Source organism: Colobus angolensis, unplaced genomic scaffold (assembly GCF_000951035.1).
Source record: "Colobus angolensis palliatus isolate OR3802 unplaced genomic scaffold, Cang.pa_1.0 Scaffold122, whole genome shotgun sequence".
NCBI classification, from domain to species: domain Eukaryota; kingdom Metazoa; phylum Chordata; class Mammalia; order Primates; family Cercopithecidae; genus Colobus; species Colobus angolensis.
In genome coordinates, this window is record NW_012113364.1 from 6,348,854 (window position 1) to 6,363,512 (window position 14,659).

At 46.8% G+C, this 14,659-nt stretch overlaps 1 protein-coding gene across 3 annotated transcripts in view; it reads right to left on the reverse strand.

The window, feature by feature from the left end:
- Nucleotides 1–1,358: 1,358 nt before the first annotated feature.
- The window catches only part of KCTD7 (potassium channel tetramerization domain containing 7), a 13,829-nt gene continuing 528 nt past the window's right edge, over nt 1,359–14,659 (reverse strand). Inside the window, exons 2-5 of one of the 3 annotated variants that reach the window (XM_011932276.1) lie at nt 10,860–11,029; nt 5,914–6,092; nt 5,117–5,489; nt 1,359–3,977 (exon numbers count right to left, since the gene is read on the reverse strand). In XM_011932276.1, coding sequence (XP_011787666.1) covers nt 3,977; nt 5,117–5,489; nt 5,914–6,092; nt 10,860–11,029 — 723 coding nt within the window. In that variant the 3' untranslated portion in view covers nt 1,359–3,976. Of the gene's footprint in view, nt 4,405–4,676; nt 5,490–5,913; nt 6,093–10,859; nt 11,030–14,659 lie in introns of those variants that run through there. The other 2 variants (XM_011932267.1, XM_011932285.1) reach the window with 2 other exon arrangements.

A 14,659-nucleotide genomic window follows, 5' to 3' on the forward strand; every position in this document is an offset into this window, starting at 1 on the left:
TAGCCAGGATGGTCTCGATCTCCTGACCTCGTGATCCGCCCGCCTCGGCCTCCCAAAGTGCTGGGATTACAGGCGTGAGCCACCGCGCCCGGCCGAAGACTTTCTAATACTTGTCCTAGATATGTGCTTTCCAAATCTTCACAGGTCAGGTAGAGTCAAGCCCTGAACCTCAGAAGGAGGATACTTAGCTTTCAAGAGGAAGGGAGGATCACGCTGTTGAACAACCCTGAGGATTTCAGGAAGGGGCTCTGGGTTTCAATGCTGACTCTTCCACTTACTAGCTCTGCACTCTCAGGGAAACTATACCTCTATGAGCTTCAGTTTCCAGCCTGTATTGTTAGTGTACTATTACTATGTGACTGTGCTCAGTAATTAGGTCAGGGAATATATTTGGCACAGATGATGCAGTGTTTTTGTTTAAAACCCAGAATAATCAGATTTAGGGGAAGCAATTGGAGGGTATGAAGCTACTTGGAGCTTCAGAACTCACCTTTCTGGGTTAATCCATGATGTGACTCCAAGGGGCATCTTGATGAGGATGCTCATTAGCCAGGAAGGTGTCAAGCTCCGCTTTCAAAGGAAGGGCAACTTATACCCATTTTCCTTAAGGAAGGGTTTTTTTTTTTTGAGACGGAGTCTCACTCTTGTTGCCCAGGCTGGAGTGTAGTGGCACGATCTCGGCTCACTGCAAGCTCCGCCTCCTGGGTTCACACCATTCTCCTGCCTCAGTCTCCCAAGTAGCCAGGATTACAGGGGCCCGCCACCACGCCCAGCTAATTTTTTGTATTTTTTTTAGTAGAGACGGGGTTTCACTGTGTTAGCCAGGATGGTCTCGATCTCCTGACCCTGTGATCTGCCCGCCTCAGCCTCCCAAAGTGCTGGGATCACAGGCATGAGCCACCGGGCCCAGTCAAGGAAGGGTCTTAACCACTGAGGCTCACATAAATTTAGAGCACTTATTTCCCTGTTGAAAAGGAAGTGGTGATATGACAGGCAGAATTTATTTTAGAACTACCTGATATGGTTGTGAGCCACACATGTGACTGCACCTGTAGTCTCTTCTTTCCTTGGAGAACTCCCAACAGAAGAGGACAGAGATTTTGCCTAGGCTGGGGTGGGTACTTGCCTACCTGAAACAGAGACAAGTCTAGAGGAACTCCAGCAGGGTCCTCAAGAGGCCCACCTCCCTTTCAGGGCAGAAGTTCAGCTGCTGGTCTCAGGGAAAAGCCTGTCTTGTTGTGTGGAGCATCCCCAAACATATCACATTTTAAGCAGACATAAAAAATATTTGCTGACAAAGTGGGGGTCAGAGAAGGGATGAGCGCACATCTCTAAAAAAGAAAGGCGCAGCACACAGGTTCTAGTTCTTGACTTTAATGCCCTTGGAGTGTACTGAGGCTCCATACACCAAAGCACTCACAGATAGGTACATGAACTCACACAGGAAGTGTTATACTGTGTACATAAATCCAACACCGTACAGAAGGACGACGACAGACCCAGGTGACTCGAGGTGACTGCCTGTTCCCATACCCACTGTTTGTTCCCACCTCCCTCAACCCCTGCCAACCCCCATTCTTCCCCACTCAGTATGTATATACACAGATATGATTCTCTCAGAATTCCAAAAAAGTGCCTCTCCCACCCCAGTTCCCAACACTCCAGCTTTGGATGAAAAAAGCCTCTCTCTTTTAAGGATCATGAGACAGGCACCACCTTCATGCAAGAGCCCCAGAAAAATAGTACCCAAGAAAGCTTAATAATGTATATTGGAATCAAATATGGATAGAACATATGCAGAAGGACAATATTTGAAATATTACTGGGATCAAAATGCTCAGTGTGGGTAGTTTTTGTTTTGTTATTGCTGTTTGCTTTAACCTGTTCAAGAGCTGGTTTAGACCAAGACCACACATGGATGCTCACACCGCCCGTGTCTTATAAATGTCACTTCCTAGTCCTCCAGCAAGCAACCCAGAACAGGAAGATTATATCACCTGATAAGCCTGAGGCACAAGGCTCAGACAGCTCCCAGAATATCCTAAGCCCCAGGAAAGAACAGAAACTTCCAGAGTACAGCTGACTGCTTTCTGCATGGTAAGCACTGGGCAGCCTGGTGAACAAGGCAGAGGTAGAATAAGGAAGGTGATGATTCCTTCCTTTGATTTAGAGTGTTATGCAAAGAATTCCTCCCCTGGAATGGGATGTGTTTCAGTGTGGTTTTGCTTCAGTCTTTTTCATTGCTATAACATTAGCTTTTTTATCTTCAAGGAATTTTATTATGGCGAGCATTGCACCATGTGGTCCCATCTCCTGAAACTTTCACTTTGGTTTGACTCACTGATAACTACTGGCCTGTCTCAAGGCAAGATTAATCCAGTCCCTTGTCAAGCGAGAGGGATTTACTGACATTACACACAACAATTCTATAAAGATGCACTTCCTTCTGATCAGGGATAAGCTTTCAACCTTTGGAGCCTTCCTTCCAGACCCAACCCTTCTTCTGCTCTGGGCCTGGCCACTTAGAGTTGAAAGGGTGGGATCAAATGGGGAGAAATCACTTCCACAGGGATAACCCCTTTATTTGGAGGCCATTACCACAATCCACCACATCTAATTCACTTTTCAGCCTGGCCTCGGTTTCTCATCAGAGAATGGCGAAACTAGACCACAGAATTCGTTCACTCTATTTAGAAAGAGCTCTCAGCTTGCTGCCCAGTGTCTGAGCCTTGTGTCCTACAGTGGCACAGAAGACATTGCTGTGAGGATCACATAGGGAGTCAGAGAAACAGGGGTTTCTCCCGCAAGAGACACAGGAACAGTGTTCTTACCCAGCATCCCTGTAACCCTAAGCCAGCCTTCAGGACCTGTTTTTGAGCAAACCTGCATTTGAGCAAACAAGTTTCTCCCTGGCTTGCATGTATGGACTCTAAATAACCAAGCCCTGCGATGCTCCGTGGGATGGTAGGGAGCAGAAGTGGTCAAGGCCACATTACTGAAAGCATTGGGCTTAATGAACTGCTCTCTGTTCACACAGACTTTTTCAATAGTCTGCCTCTCTGTCAAAAAATGAACACATATTAGGCAGTAGGTAACACCAATCAGAAGAACCGAAATCAAAGACTTTTCTCTTAGAACAATGCAAGAGCCATGTTTTTGGGCTAACCTCCAAGCAGGGACATCAGCTCCAAAAAAGAGACCATCCCTTTGTATATGAGAATAGAGAGAGCACATATCTCAGAACATGAATGACTGTTCTTTCCTTTTAGATCTCAGTATTCACCTCTTTTCCACCTCTAAAAGAGTACAACAGGAGTGCAAAACCATGCCCTGGAATCTTTGTTTACACATAGGGAACAGGAGGTCACTGCCTTCCAGCCCCACGGAGGAATTCAACCGAAGTCCCAGGGCTTGGTCTTCTTTTCCTCATATGAACACAGACTTCAGCTCCCCCTATACCCATCTCATCTATCTGGTCCTGTAAGTCTGAGACCAGTGAGGTTGTCCTCCCCAATTCCTTTATTTATTTATTTTAACGACGGTGTTGTCCAGGCTGGAGCACAGTGGCTAGCCATAGGCATGATCATGGTACACTACAGTCTTCATCTCCTGGGCTCAAGTGATCCTCCTGCCTCAGCCTCCAGAGTAGCTGGTACTACAGGTGTGTGCCTGAGTAGCCTGGACTACAGGCGTGTGCCCAAGTAGCTAGGACTATAGACACGTTCCTGGCTCACATCAATTCTTTACACATTAAAAAAAAAATCTCCCTTCAAGAATACCCAGGAAGAGACAGGTACAGTCATGATTACAGAGAGACGCCCTTAATGCAGCATGGAAATGTTACATTGTGATCAGTGGTGCTACACAGTTCTTCCTTTAGGAGATGTATGTCCAGACCCTGACTAGCTGGCCCAGGCTGTAGACAGAGCAAGAAGGAAATGCAGTAGTAACAGATCCTTGGGGATCTTTTTCAATTTCTGAAATAGAGGAGTAAGTAAAACAAAATATAGAGGAGTGAGAAGTAAAACAAAATATAGAGAAGTAAGACAAAAATAGAGGAGTGAGGAATAAAACAAAAGGGAAGTTTTCTCTGTCTTCCTACGGCTCCTAGGATAGTTGTGTGTCTCACCCGGCCCTTCCTTTACCTTCTCAGAAGACATGCTCTCCTAGGAGAATGTTACCAGGACAGAGCAACAGGGTTTAAAGAGGGGGCCCCTTCCAAAGAGGTTCACCACGAATTGGATTCTAACACATGAGATAGCAGCCAAGGAGGTGTTCTGAGCCTCTAAAAAGGATGTTACATGTCAAACATAACAGAAGATCTAGGCATCTTGCCTGCTTGACTTGGGGAATCTTCAAAAGAAGCCTCTGAAATTTGCATTCCAGCCCTGTGAGAAGACAACCCTGCAAGCAAGGAGGGTGGTGGAAGATAGGAGAAGCTGTGGCCCTAAGACAGGGCTGTAAACATTGTGGTTTTCTAAGGCCAACTGGGTGCATAGCTTTGGCAGCTATGGTTAAATCTCCAAAAGGTGGTGAAGAACATGTTCCGGAAGGAAAAGAGAAGTCTTTCCACATTTTAGGAATGTGGGCAACTATTCTTGGGACAGAAGATGCTCTTTCTTCTTCAGCCAGGGGATATGGGGTGGCTGGTCAGGTAAATCCCCCATCATGTTCCATGTTCACACCAATACACTAAGCACAAGGGAGGGATGCTTGAACAGTGTCGAGGAAGTGATTAGGCCTCATCAATTTGATAATGTAGCTCTAAAATGGGCAGAAACTCTCTTGCAAGGTCAAGAAGGTGACAAAACTTCTCGGGACTTCCTGGTCAAGCCCTAGCTATCAGCCTCAAGGAAAGACTACCATGCCTTGAGGAAAGGCCAGGTGAGCGCTGGCCGGAGTGCCTGCAGGCCGCAAGCCCTGAGCCCAACCCTGAGGTGCAGTCAGGGAGAGTGGAGCTACACCTCTGTCCCCTGGGAGCTGTACCTCAGGACTCGGTCCTCACCTCGGCAGATTCTGGGGCAGTCAGCAGCCCCTTCAGGGATCTTACTCCCACAGCCACCAAGTGTGGTGGACATCCTCCCTGATGGGACTCTTGCCTACCAAGGCTACTCACCACCATGTGATCTTGAACTCATAGATGGGGCGCTTGCAGTAGTAGTGGTTCACGAGGTGCTTGTCACACACCCCGATGCACTGGTGGTCCACGGTGAGGCCCTGGGCCGAGAGGTCCGTGACCAGGCAGTGCAACAGGTCATAAACATCAGCCACAGCCTCCCAGGGCCCAAAAGACACATCCACTTCACAGTGGTGCTCAAAAAGCTGCCCGTCACTCTCACTTCGCTCAAAGCGCAGGGAGTTGAGGAGCGGACACTCATACGGGGTGATGGGCATCTCCTCCTTGAAGACACAGACCTTGAGCTTGGCAAAGCGGGCCTTCCGCTGGACCGCACGCAGCCGGGCGATCTCCACAATCCGCTCCAAGTGGTCTATGAGGATGAACACAACACCTATCACTGGGATGAAGGGGCAGGACAGGGCAGCAGAGATGCACAGAGAAACAGTCCTGAAGATGGCAGGATGCAGGTGGGGAAAGACAGATTTCTCGGGGAAAGGACTCAGGGGGCCAATGAAGGGCACAAAGTGAAACAAGGCTCATGGTTCTCTACAGCAAAGGAGAGCCAATGGGACGAGGGTTGTCCTTCTGAAACACAATTTGCTGACTGTCATAGGCCAGGTAGGACCACCTTAACCGGAATCTCCCCAGTGTGACTGGGAGGGGACGACACTCCCTCCCATCTTGGGTAATCTGGATGAACGCTGCCCCCGGTGTTGTGATGGAGACCTAAACACTCACAGATGCCTTGCAGACCGCCTCCCACATACCCACCAGCCCGGGCAGCTGACCCTCACCTTTGTAATAGGGCATGAGTCCCAGAAACGCTTGGCGCACCTTCTCGCCCTTCAGTGGCTGCATGTTCTCCAGCTGCTCCAGGAGGGGCCCGATGGCATAGTACTGGGCCTCTTTGTACACAGCTCGAACACGCTCCCTGGGTGGGAGGTCCCCTGAGCGCAGGAAATTCAGCACATCTCTGAGCAGGAAGGAAAGAGGGTCAGTGACAAGCAGCTCACGCTCCTGGGCAGTGCCATACAGTGCATTGGACAAAATCTAAAACTAGACTGCCAGCTGTGTTACACTGGGTAAATGAACCTAACCTCTCCATGCCTCAGTTTCCCTGTGTGTAAAATTGGAGAAAACAATAAAACCTCATAATGTATTAGGGAATTAAGTGATTAGAAAATCCCTGGCACAGAGTAGAGCCTCAATAAGTGTTACCAGTTGCTGTTATCAGTAAGCAACTATAATTACTATTATTAGATATAATATTAGGTATTACTAGGCATATGTAAGTATAATGGAAAGATATGACATCGAGCCCTTTATATACATTTGTTTTAGAATTGAGGTGAAATATTCAATAAATGTACAAATATTAACTGCACAGTTCAATTTTTTTTAAGTATGAATATACCCATCCAACTACACGTAGATCAAGATAAAACATTTCCATTCCTTAAGGTTCCTCATGCCACTTCCCAGTTAATCCCTACAGAAGGAACCACTCTAACTTCTCCTTCGATCAGTAAAGATGAGTTTTGCCTTTTCTTGAAATACATATAAATAGAATTATATAGTATGTTCTCTTTCGTACCTGGCTTCTTTCCTTTAACATAATGTTTTTGAAATTTATCCACCAAATAAATAAAAACAAACCGGTAGTTTGTTATTATTATTTATTATGTAAGTATACCCTTGCATGAATATGGTATAATTTATTTACCCTGTTGTCTCTTTAACGGACATTTGGGTTGTTTCCAGTTTTTGGCTATTATGAGTAAAGCTGGGATGAACATTCCTATATTAGACCTTTAGGCCAGGCATGGTGGCTTACACCTGTGATCCCAGCACTTTGGGGGGCCGAGGTGGGTGGATCACTTGAGCTCAGGAGTTTGAGACCAGCCTGGCCAAAATGGTGAAACTCCATCTCTACTAAAAATACAAAAATTAGCCAGGTATGGTGGTGGGCGTCTGTAATCCCAGCTACTCAGGAGGCTGAGGCAGGGGAACTGCTTGAACCTGGGAAGCGGAGGTTGCAGTGAGCTGAGATCATGCTACCGCACTCCAGTCTGGGTTACAGAGTGAGACTCCATCTCAAAATAAAAAAAACCTTTAGTGGACACAAGCACAAATTTCTTTTGAGTAAGTATCAGGAGTAGAATTGTTCGGTCATAGGGTAAGCACGTGGTTAACAAAGTGGTTGCAGCATTTTACATTCCCACCAGCAATGCAAAAGAGTTCTAGGTGTTCCCCATCCTTGCCACTAGTATTATTCTGTAGCTATACAGAGCAGGTAAAATGCCTAACCATAATGTCTGAAAGAACAGTTCCAGGGCTGAATAAAATCACATATTGCATTTTCTTAAAATAAAAATTCTGTCCTTCTAATTCACTTTTCAGATTTTTTTTTCTTCTTTTTTAAGAGATAGGGTCTTGTTCTGTCACCCAGGCTGGAGGGCAGTGGTGCAATCATAGCTCAAGGCAGCCTCTAACTCCTAGGCTCAAGCAGTCCTCTTGCTTCAGCCTCCCGAATAGCTGGGACCATAAGTGCAAGCCACCAGCTTTTCAGATTATTTAGTGCTAAGAGTAATCAGATACATCACTGGTACATGTGGAAGAGAGTGAGTAAACCCCAAGATTATGCTGCTACCTCAATAACAGCTTAGTCTATGACCTAATACAACACCAGCTAACACTCGCTAAGTATTACTCGGTGCCAGCCACTATTCATGGGTTATCCCATGTAATCCTCTCAATGACACTGGGGGTGTGCGCTATCTTATCTCTATGTCATAAATGAGGCTCAAGTGGGGCCCAGCCAGGTTCAGGAACATGCTTGCTCAAGTAGCCACCGTTGCCAGAGGCTCAGATCCAGCCATGGCTGACTCTACACCCACATCCACCATGGTCCAGCTTCAGCAGAAGCATTTAGACCAGAGTGTGGCAAGCTGATGACAATGGGGAACGATCCCAGGTGGAGGCCCAAGCAGCCTTCATGGTGGATGCTAGGGGTGCATAAGCTGTATAGCAAGAAATGCACTTCTACGAAATGCCCTGAACCCCCTATTTTATCTGAGTCATTCAACAATTTCATCTGCTGCTGATGAATCATAGGTCACAGGAACTCATCAGCCAAAGTATGAATGTCGCCATCTCCTGCTTTCTGCCATGCTCTTGCCTGGCCACTCTCTAGCTGTGGCCACCTGGGCGTGGGCACATCCACCTCAAGTCAAACCCGGACCCCCCTCCCCAAAATCCCTTCTAAATCTTCAGCAAACCTTGGTGAGCTCTGAAAAACAAAACCCTGGGGCAAGGCCCAGCTAAGGGTGTTGTGGGAGCTGCCAGCTGGAGCCGGCACTTTCCTTCCCCAAACAGCCTGCAAACAAATATCTTTTTATAGTTCTGCAGAGCGATGTGACACTTTGTTTTCTCAGCATTGGAGGCAGCTGATAGCCCACTGGGGAAACCCAGATGCTGCCAAGCAAGTTATCTGACCAAGGGCTCCTTTCTGAGAATAAAAATGATCTTTCCCACAATGTGGGCAATCCTACTTGCAGGTCAGCACAGAGATGCAGTGGTTGGAGAATTTCTGCCTCCTGGACACTTGGTTCAAGGTCTCTAGTCATCTCCAATGTCAGACTGAAAGAGCTAAGAGTTCCAGTCACGTACTCTGAAAAGGACATGGCTAGGGGTCATAACAAGGCTCTTTATATAATCCTCATTGACAAGCCTGTGCAGCAGCTATAATTATTTCTCATTTCACAAACCTGGAACCTGAGATATAAAGTCTTTAAATTGTTTATGTGTAAGATTGTCAGAAGTCCTTTCTTGGGAAAGGTTTTGTTTTCTTTTTTAAGAGACAGAGTCTCGGCCAGGCACGGCCTGTAATCCCAGCACTTTGGGAGTCTGAGGCAGGAGGATCACTTGAGTTCAGGAGTTCGAGAACATCATAGCCAACACAGTGAAACCTCATCTATACAAAAAATCAAAAATCAGCCAGGCGTGGTGGTGTGCACCTCTAGTCCCAGCTACTTGGGAAGCTGAGGCAGGAGAACTGCTTGCACCTGGGAGGTCAAGGCTGTAGTGAGCCACGCTCACGCCACTGCACTCAGCTAAGGCAACAGAGCAAGACGCTGACTCAAAAAAAAAAAAAAAGACAGTCTCACTCTGTTGCCTTGGCTGGAGCACAGTGCTGGGATCACGACTCACTGCAGCCTCCAACTCCTGGGCTCAACCAATCCTCCCAACTCAGCCTCACAAGTAGCTGTGACTACAGGCAAGTGCCACCACGCCTAGCTGCTATTTTGCTGTTGTTGAGACTGTGTTTTGCCACATTTTAGTGTTACGTCACAGGAACAACAGAGGTTTTTTCTTTTTTTTTTTTTTTTTAAGACTTTCCTTGTCAAAATTAAAGGAGAATAACACTATATCAGTCTTTCATCTTTTTTCACTGTTTTAAACTACTGAAAAAAGTCTGGTAACCACTGCTACATACCACGCTTCCTTCCCATGCCAAGGCTGAGCCCCAAAATCCAGATCTAAAGGTATTCTCCAAGTTGTTTTAGACTACCCCCCTACATGGGATTATACTTATTCCTCTCCACACAGATGACAACTTCCTGGTCTCATATTGCGTAGGATAGCCAGGTGTGGTGGTGCACACCTGTAGTCTCAGCTATTCAGGAGGCTGAGGTGAGAAGACTGCTTGACCCAGGAGTTTAAGGATGCAGTGAGCTATGACGGCACTGGTGATCAGCCACTGTATTCCACCCTGGGCAATATAGCAAGACCCTATCTCAAAAAAAACAGCCCCCCCCAAAAAACAAAAAAACACCTAAAAATTAAATAAATACTGTAATACTAGCATTTTGGGGGGCCAAGGTAGGAGGATTGCCTAAGGCCAGGAGCTTGAGACCACTCTGGGCAACACAGCAAGATCCCATCTCTATTTTTACATATATATATAATGATGATAGTATATATCATCATTTATTTATATCATCTATATATATAAACAAAATGATGATAGTATCACACACATTAAGACCAGTGGAAGCCCCAGTGCATCAGAGCACATATATATATATATACACATATATATGTGTGTGTGTGTGTATGCGTATGTCTGTGTGTGCATGTGTATATAGATACATAAATAAAAATGAAATTTTGTTTTGTTTTGTTTTGTTTTTTTGAGATGGAATCTCGGTCTGTCGCCCAGGCTAGATGGAGTGCAAAGGCGCGATCTCGGGTCACTGCAACCTCTGCCTCCTGGGTTCAAGCGATTCTTCTACCTCAGCTTCCTAAGTAACTGAGATTACAGGTATGAGCCACCACACCCAGCTAATTATTGTATTTTTAGTAGAGATGGGGTTTCACCATGCTGTAGTGAACTGGTCTCGAATTCCTGGCCTCAAGTGATCCACCTACCTCAGCCTCCCAAAGTGCTGGGATTACAGGCATGAGCCACCACGCCCAGCTGAAAATAAAAATTGTTTAACTGTCTAGGATGGAAGCAACTTCAGCCAGCCAGTGTGTGTTATTTGGAATTTCTCTGGCTGTCTTTGTCTCCTTTGGCAAAAAAAGAAAATTTGATCTCTTTCAGTAAGCCAATTTATTAAATTCCATCAATATGTTATCTCCTCTTCTGGGTACTATGGAAGATACCAAAGTCCCATACTCAAGCCCAGGCTAATCACTTTCTAGCACTACAAAGTTGATTGTACAGGGAGAGACATACCCAAAGTGTGTGCCATCTCGGTCGATGAAGTAGCGGCCCTCGGAGTCTGTGGGGATGTAGTGCCGCCCACTGAACATGGCTGCCAACATGGTGTCTTCGTAGCACCGCAGTGTGGACAGGCGTGTAGTGAAGTGAGCCCCTCCGATGTTAAGGGGAACAACCTCAGGAAACTGGAAAGAAATCACCAGGGCTCTCAGGCAGGCAGTGGGGAATGAGAGCTGGGGCTGCTCCATCTTCACTCCCTCGGGTCTGATTGGTGCCACACCATTCATTCAGTCACTCAAGCCCAGGGGTCCATCTGAATACTTTCTTTTCTCTCTTCCCTCTGCCCCACCCTCATCACCTGCCAAGTCTTACCCATTCAAACTCTGATAGCTCTTTTGTTTTTTTTATTTGAGATGGAGTTTCGCTCTCGTCTCCCAGGCTGGAGTGCAGTGGCACGATCTCCGCTCACTGCAAGCTCTGCCTCCCGGGTTCACGCCATTCTCCTGCCTCAGCCTCCCCAAGTAGCTGGGACTGCAGGCTCCTGCCACCATGTTAATTTTTTGTATTTTTTTTTTGTATTTTTTTTAGTACAGACAGGGTTTCACGGTGTTAGCTAGTATGGTCTCGATCTGCTGACCTCATGATCCACTCGCCTTGGCCTCCCAAAGTGCTGGGATTACAGGCGTGAGCCATTGCACCCGGCCCCCTGATAGCTCTTAAATCAGGTCTCTTCACCTCAACCCCATTATCACTGCTCTAGAGCTCAAGCCTTCAGTGTCCTTTCACTTCTTGAATTTACTATCTTAGTGCTCTTGCTCACAGTGTCTTCTGTGCCCAAAACGCTCTTACCACTCTCTTTCTTCTTCTGTCTATATGGCAAGTTAAATGGCCCCATATAGTGGTACAGGTTGTTCACTGCATAAAAGCACCTGGATGAGAGTGATCTGCTATGTGCCCTTTTTCTAATTCACACCAACGTACCATACAGGTTAGTGGCATCTACTCATTCCAGAAATTTATATTCAAGTTCCCCTCATCTGTGAGCATATCTGCTCTACTGTGCCTCACCTGCCCCCAGGACAGAGTTGACACATTCTTCGACTGTGCTTTCATCATGTGCCACATTCTCCTCTCCATAATAGCACCTAGCACAATACATTGCCAATTATTTTCCTCTGTCAATTCACTCCACTAGACCTCAAGCTTCCCAAAGACAGGGAAAGCATCTTGGTCACCAACCACGGGCTGCCCACAGTAGAGCTCAGTAGTTGTGTGTTGAATACTTCCAGACACCTACTCCTCTCCTAATCTGTTAAGTGAGACTGGTCTCCAGTTCAGCTAAGGTTCTGGAGGCAAGGGCTGAGTGAGGAACATGAAAATGATGGTATAAATGTACCCTAAGAAGCTCGAGGTTTCCCTTAAAATGCAAGGCTTTTTTTTTTTTTTCCTGTTTTGCACTGCTTGTGGTTTCTACCAAACTGCATTTGAAAGAAATGAGGTCATTTTAAGTTCTCTTTAATCTTCCCACAAACTTCCTCCAGATCAATTCAAATTTTATCCCTATGCATCTTTTTTTTTTTTTTTTGAAACAGAATCTCACTGCAACACCCAGGCTGGAATGCAATGGCACGATCTCGGTTCACTGCAACTTCTGCCTCCTGAGTTCAAGAGATTTTGCTGCCCCAGCCTCCAAAGTAGCTGGGACTACAGGTGGGCATGGCCACACCCAACTAATTCTTGTATTTGTAGTAGAGATGGGGTTTCACCATGTTGGCTAAGCTGGTCTCAAACTCCTAACCTCAAGTGATCTGCCTGCCTTGGCCTCCCAAAGTGCTGGGATTATAGCCATGCATCCTTTTCAATATTACATCTCTCCTGCTCCAGTGAAAGTCTGCTTGTCTACACAGTCCTCTTCCCAGCTTTCAAATCCGTTGTGAAATAAAATAGGGTACAAATACATTAAATAAAGCTGACCCAGGGCCTTGGGCAGTGCCTGGTTCACGTAAAGACCCAAAATTCACTGAATGAATGAACAAAATAGACAGGGAGTTACACCTCTGTGTGTGTATGCACTGTTACTCTTCTGCACCCGTAGGACATGAAAATGCCTTGTGCTTACTCTGTAGGTCCTCTAAAACCATTTTATGTGTATATCAAGGGCTCAGATAACATTTTGGAATAATAATAATACTTAACATTTCTGGAGCTCTTTAAACCTTTTCCAAAGATACTTCATACCAATCCAAGTGTTTGCTCCATATTAGAGACGAGAGGATTGAAGCAGAGAGGACAAAAGTCATCGGAAACAGTTTTGGAGCTCACATGGGGCAATGTCATCAGCAGGGGGAGCTGGCGGTGGGGCCCTGGTCTGCAGTCTGTGGTCTTGTGCTCTTTCCCTCAAACCACATCATTTTCCCAACGACAGTGAACAAAAAAATAGCACCACTGTGACTAATGACTTTTTTCCAATTGCAGAGATTACTTCCAGATTTTTGCTCATTTTCCCATGACATTGTGTGTATGGGGCTTGCAATCCCTGCACAACACTATCTGCTTCCCAAGAGCATCATCACCTAGCCCAGCCTGTTGAGGGCCTCTATCCATTGTCCTGGGACTCCACATACTACATGCTCCTGGATCTGGCACTATCTTAGTCCCTGCCTCCTAGAAGCCATCTTCGGTATCCAGTAATGCTTCACCTTCCCTCCTCTTTATTTTTTATTTGTAGAGATGGAGTCTGTGTTGCCCAAGCTGGTCCCAGACTCCTGGCCTCAAGTAATCCTCCTGCCTTGGCCTCCCAAAATGCTGGGATTACAAGTGTAAGCCACCACACGTGGCATCGTTTCCCTTCTCTTGCTTTTTTTTTGTTTTTGTTTGTAGGTAGGGTCTTACTGTGTCACACCAGGCTTGACACAGTGGCACAATCACGGCTCACTGCAGTTTCAACCACCAGGGCTCAAGCGATTCTCCCAACTCACCTTCCTGAGCACCTGGGACTACAGGCACACACCACCAAGCCTGGCTAATTTTTATTTTTGTAGAGGCAGGATCTCACTGTTGCCCTGGCTATTCTCTAACTCCTGGGCTCAAGCAATCCTCCCACCTCAGCATCCCAAAGTGCTGAGATTACAGATGTGAGCCACCATGCCTGGTATATTTTCCTGTCTCCAGTGTCCTTTCAGGTGTTGATACGATAGTATCACACACATTAAGACCCATGGAAGCCCCAGTGCATCAAAGCACAGCAGCCTGTGACTGGAAGCCATGGGATGCCAGGTGACTGTGGCTACATCTATGAACTGGCCTGCCCCTTATCTGCAGACAGCTCCTTGCCTTGTTCCTTGGGCAGCTGGAGACTAGGTGCGGGCAACCACTACAGCATCCTGTTGGATTCTCTAGAAGACATCTTTTTCTTTTCTTTTCTAAAATTCATCCAACCCAAAATGCCTTTTTTTGTTTTTCCAGTCGTAGTAGGGACGGGGCCCCCGCTATGTTGCCCAGGCTGGCCTCCAACTCCTGCCCTCGAGCGATCCTCCCTCCCAATGTGTTGGGATTACAGGCTTGAGCCACCGTGCCTGGTCAGACACCATCGGCTCACGGGGCTCCAGGGTCCCCCTCCCACGGCCCACCCTCCCTCCTATCTTCAGTAAACGTGGGACATGGGGATGGGAGTAAATCACCCTAGAGAGTACTGGGCGGAGGGGGTAGGGAATGGGGAAGCACATCTAGTGGATGCAATTGACGGGTTGAACGTGGGCGGGGAGGGGTGCAGGTGGTCGGGGGCTCCAGGGTCCCCCTCCCACGGCCCACCCTCC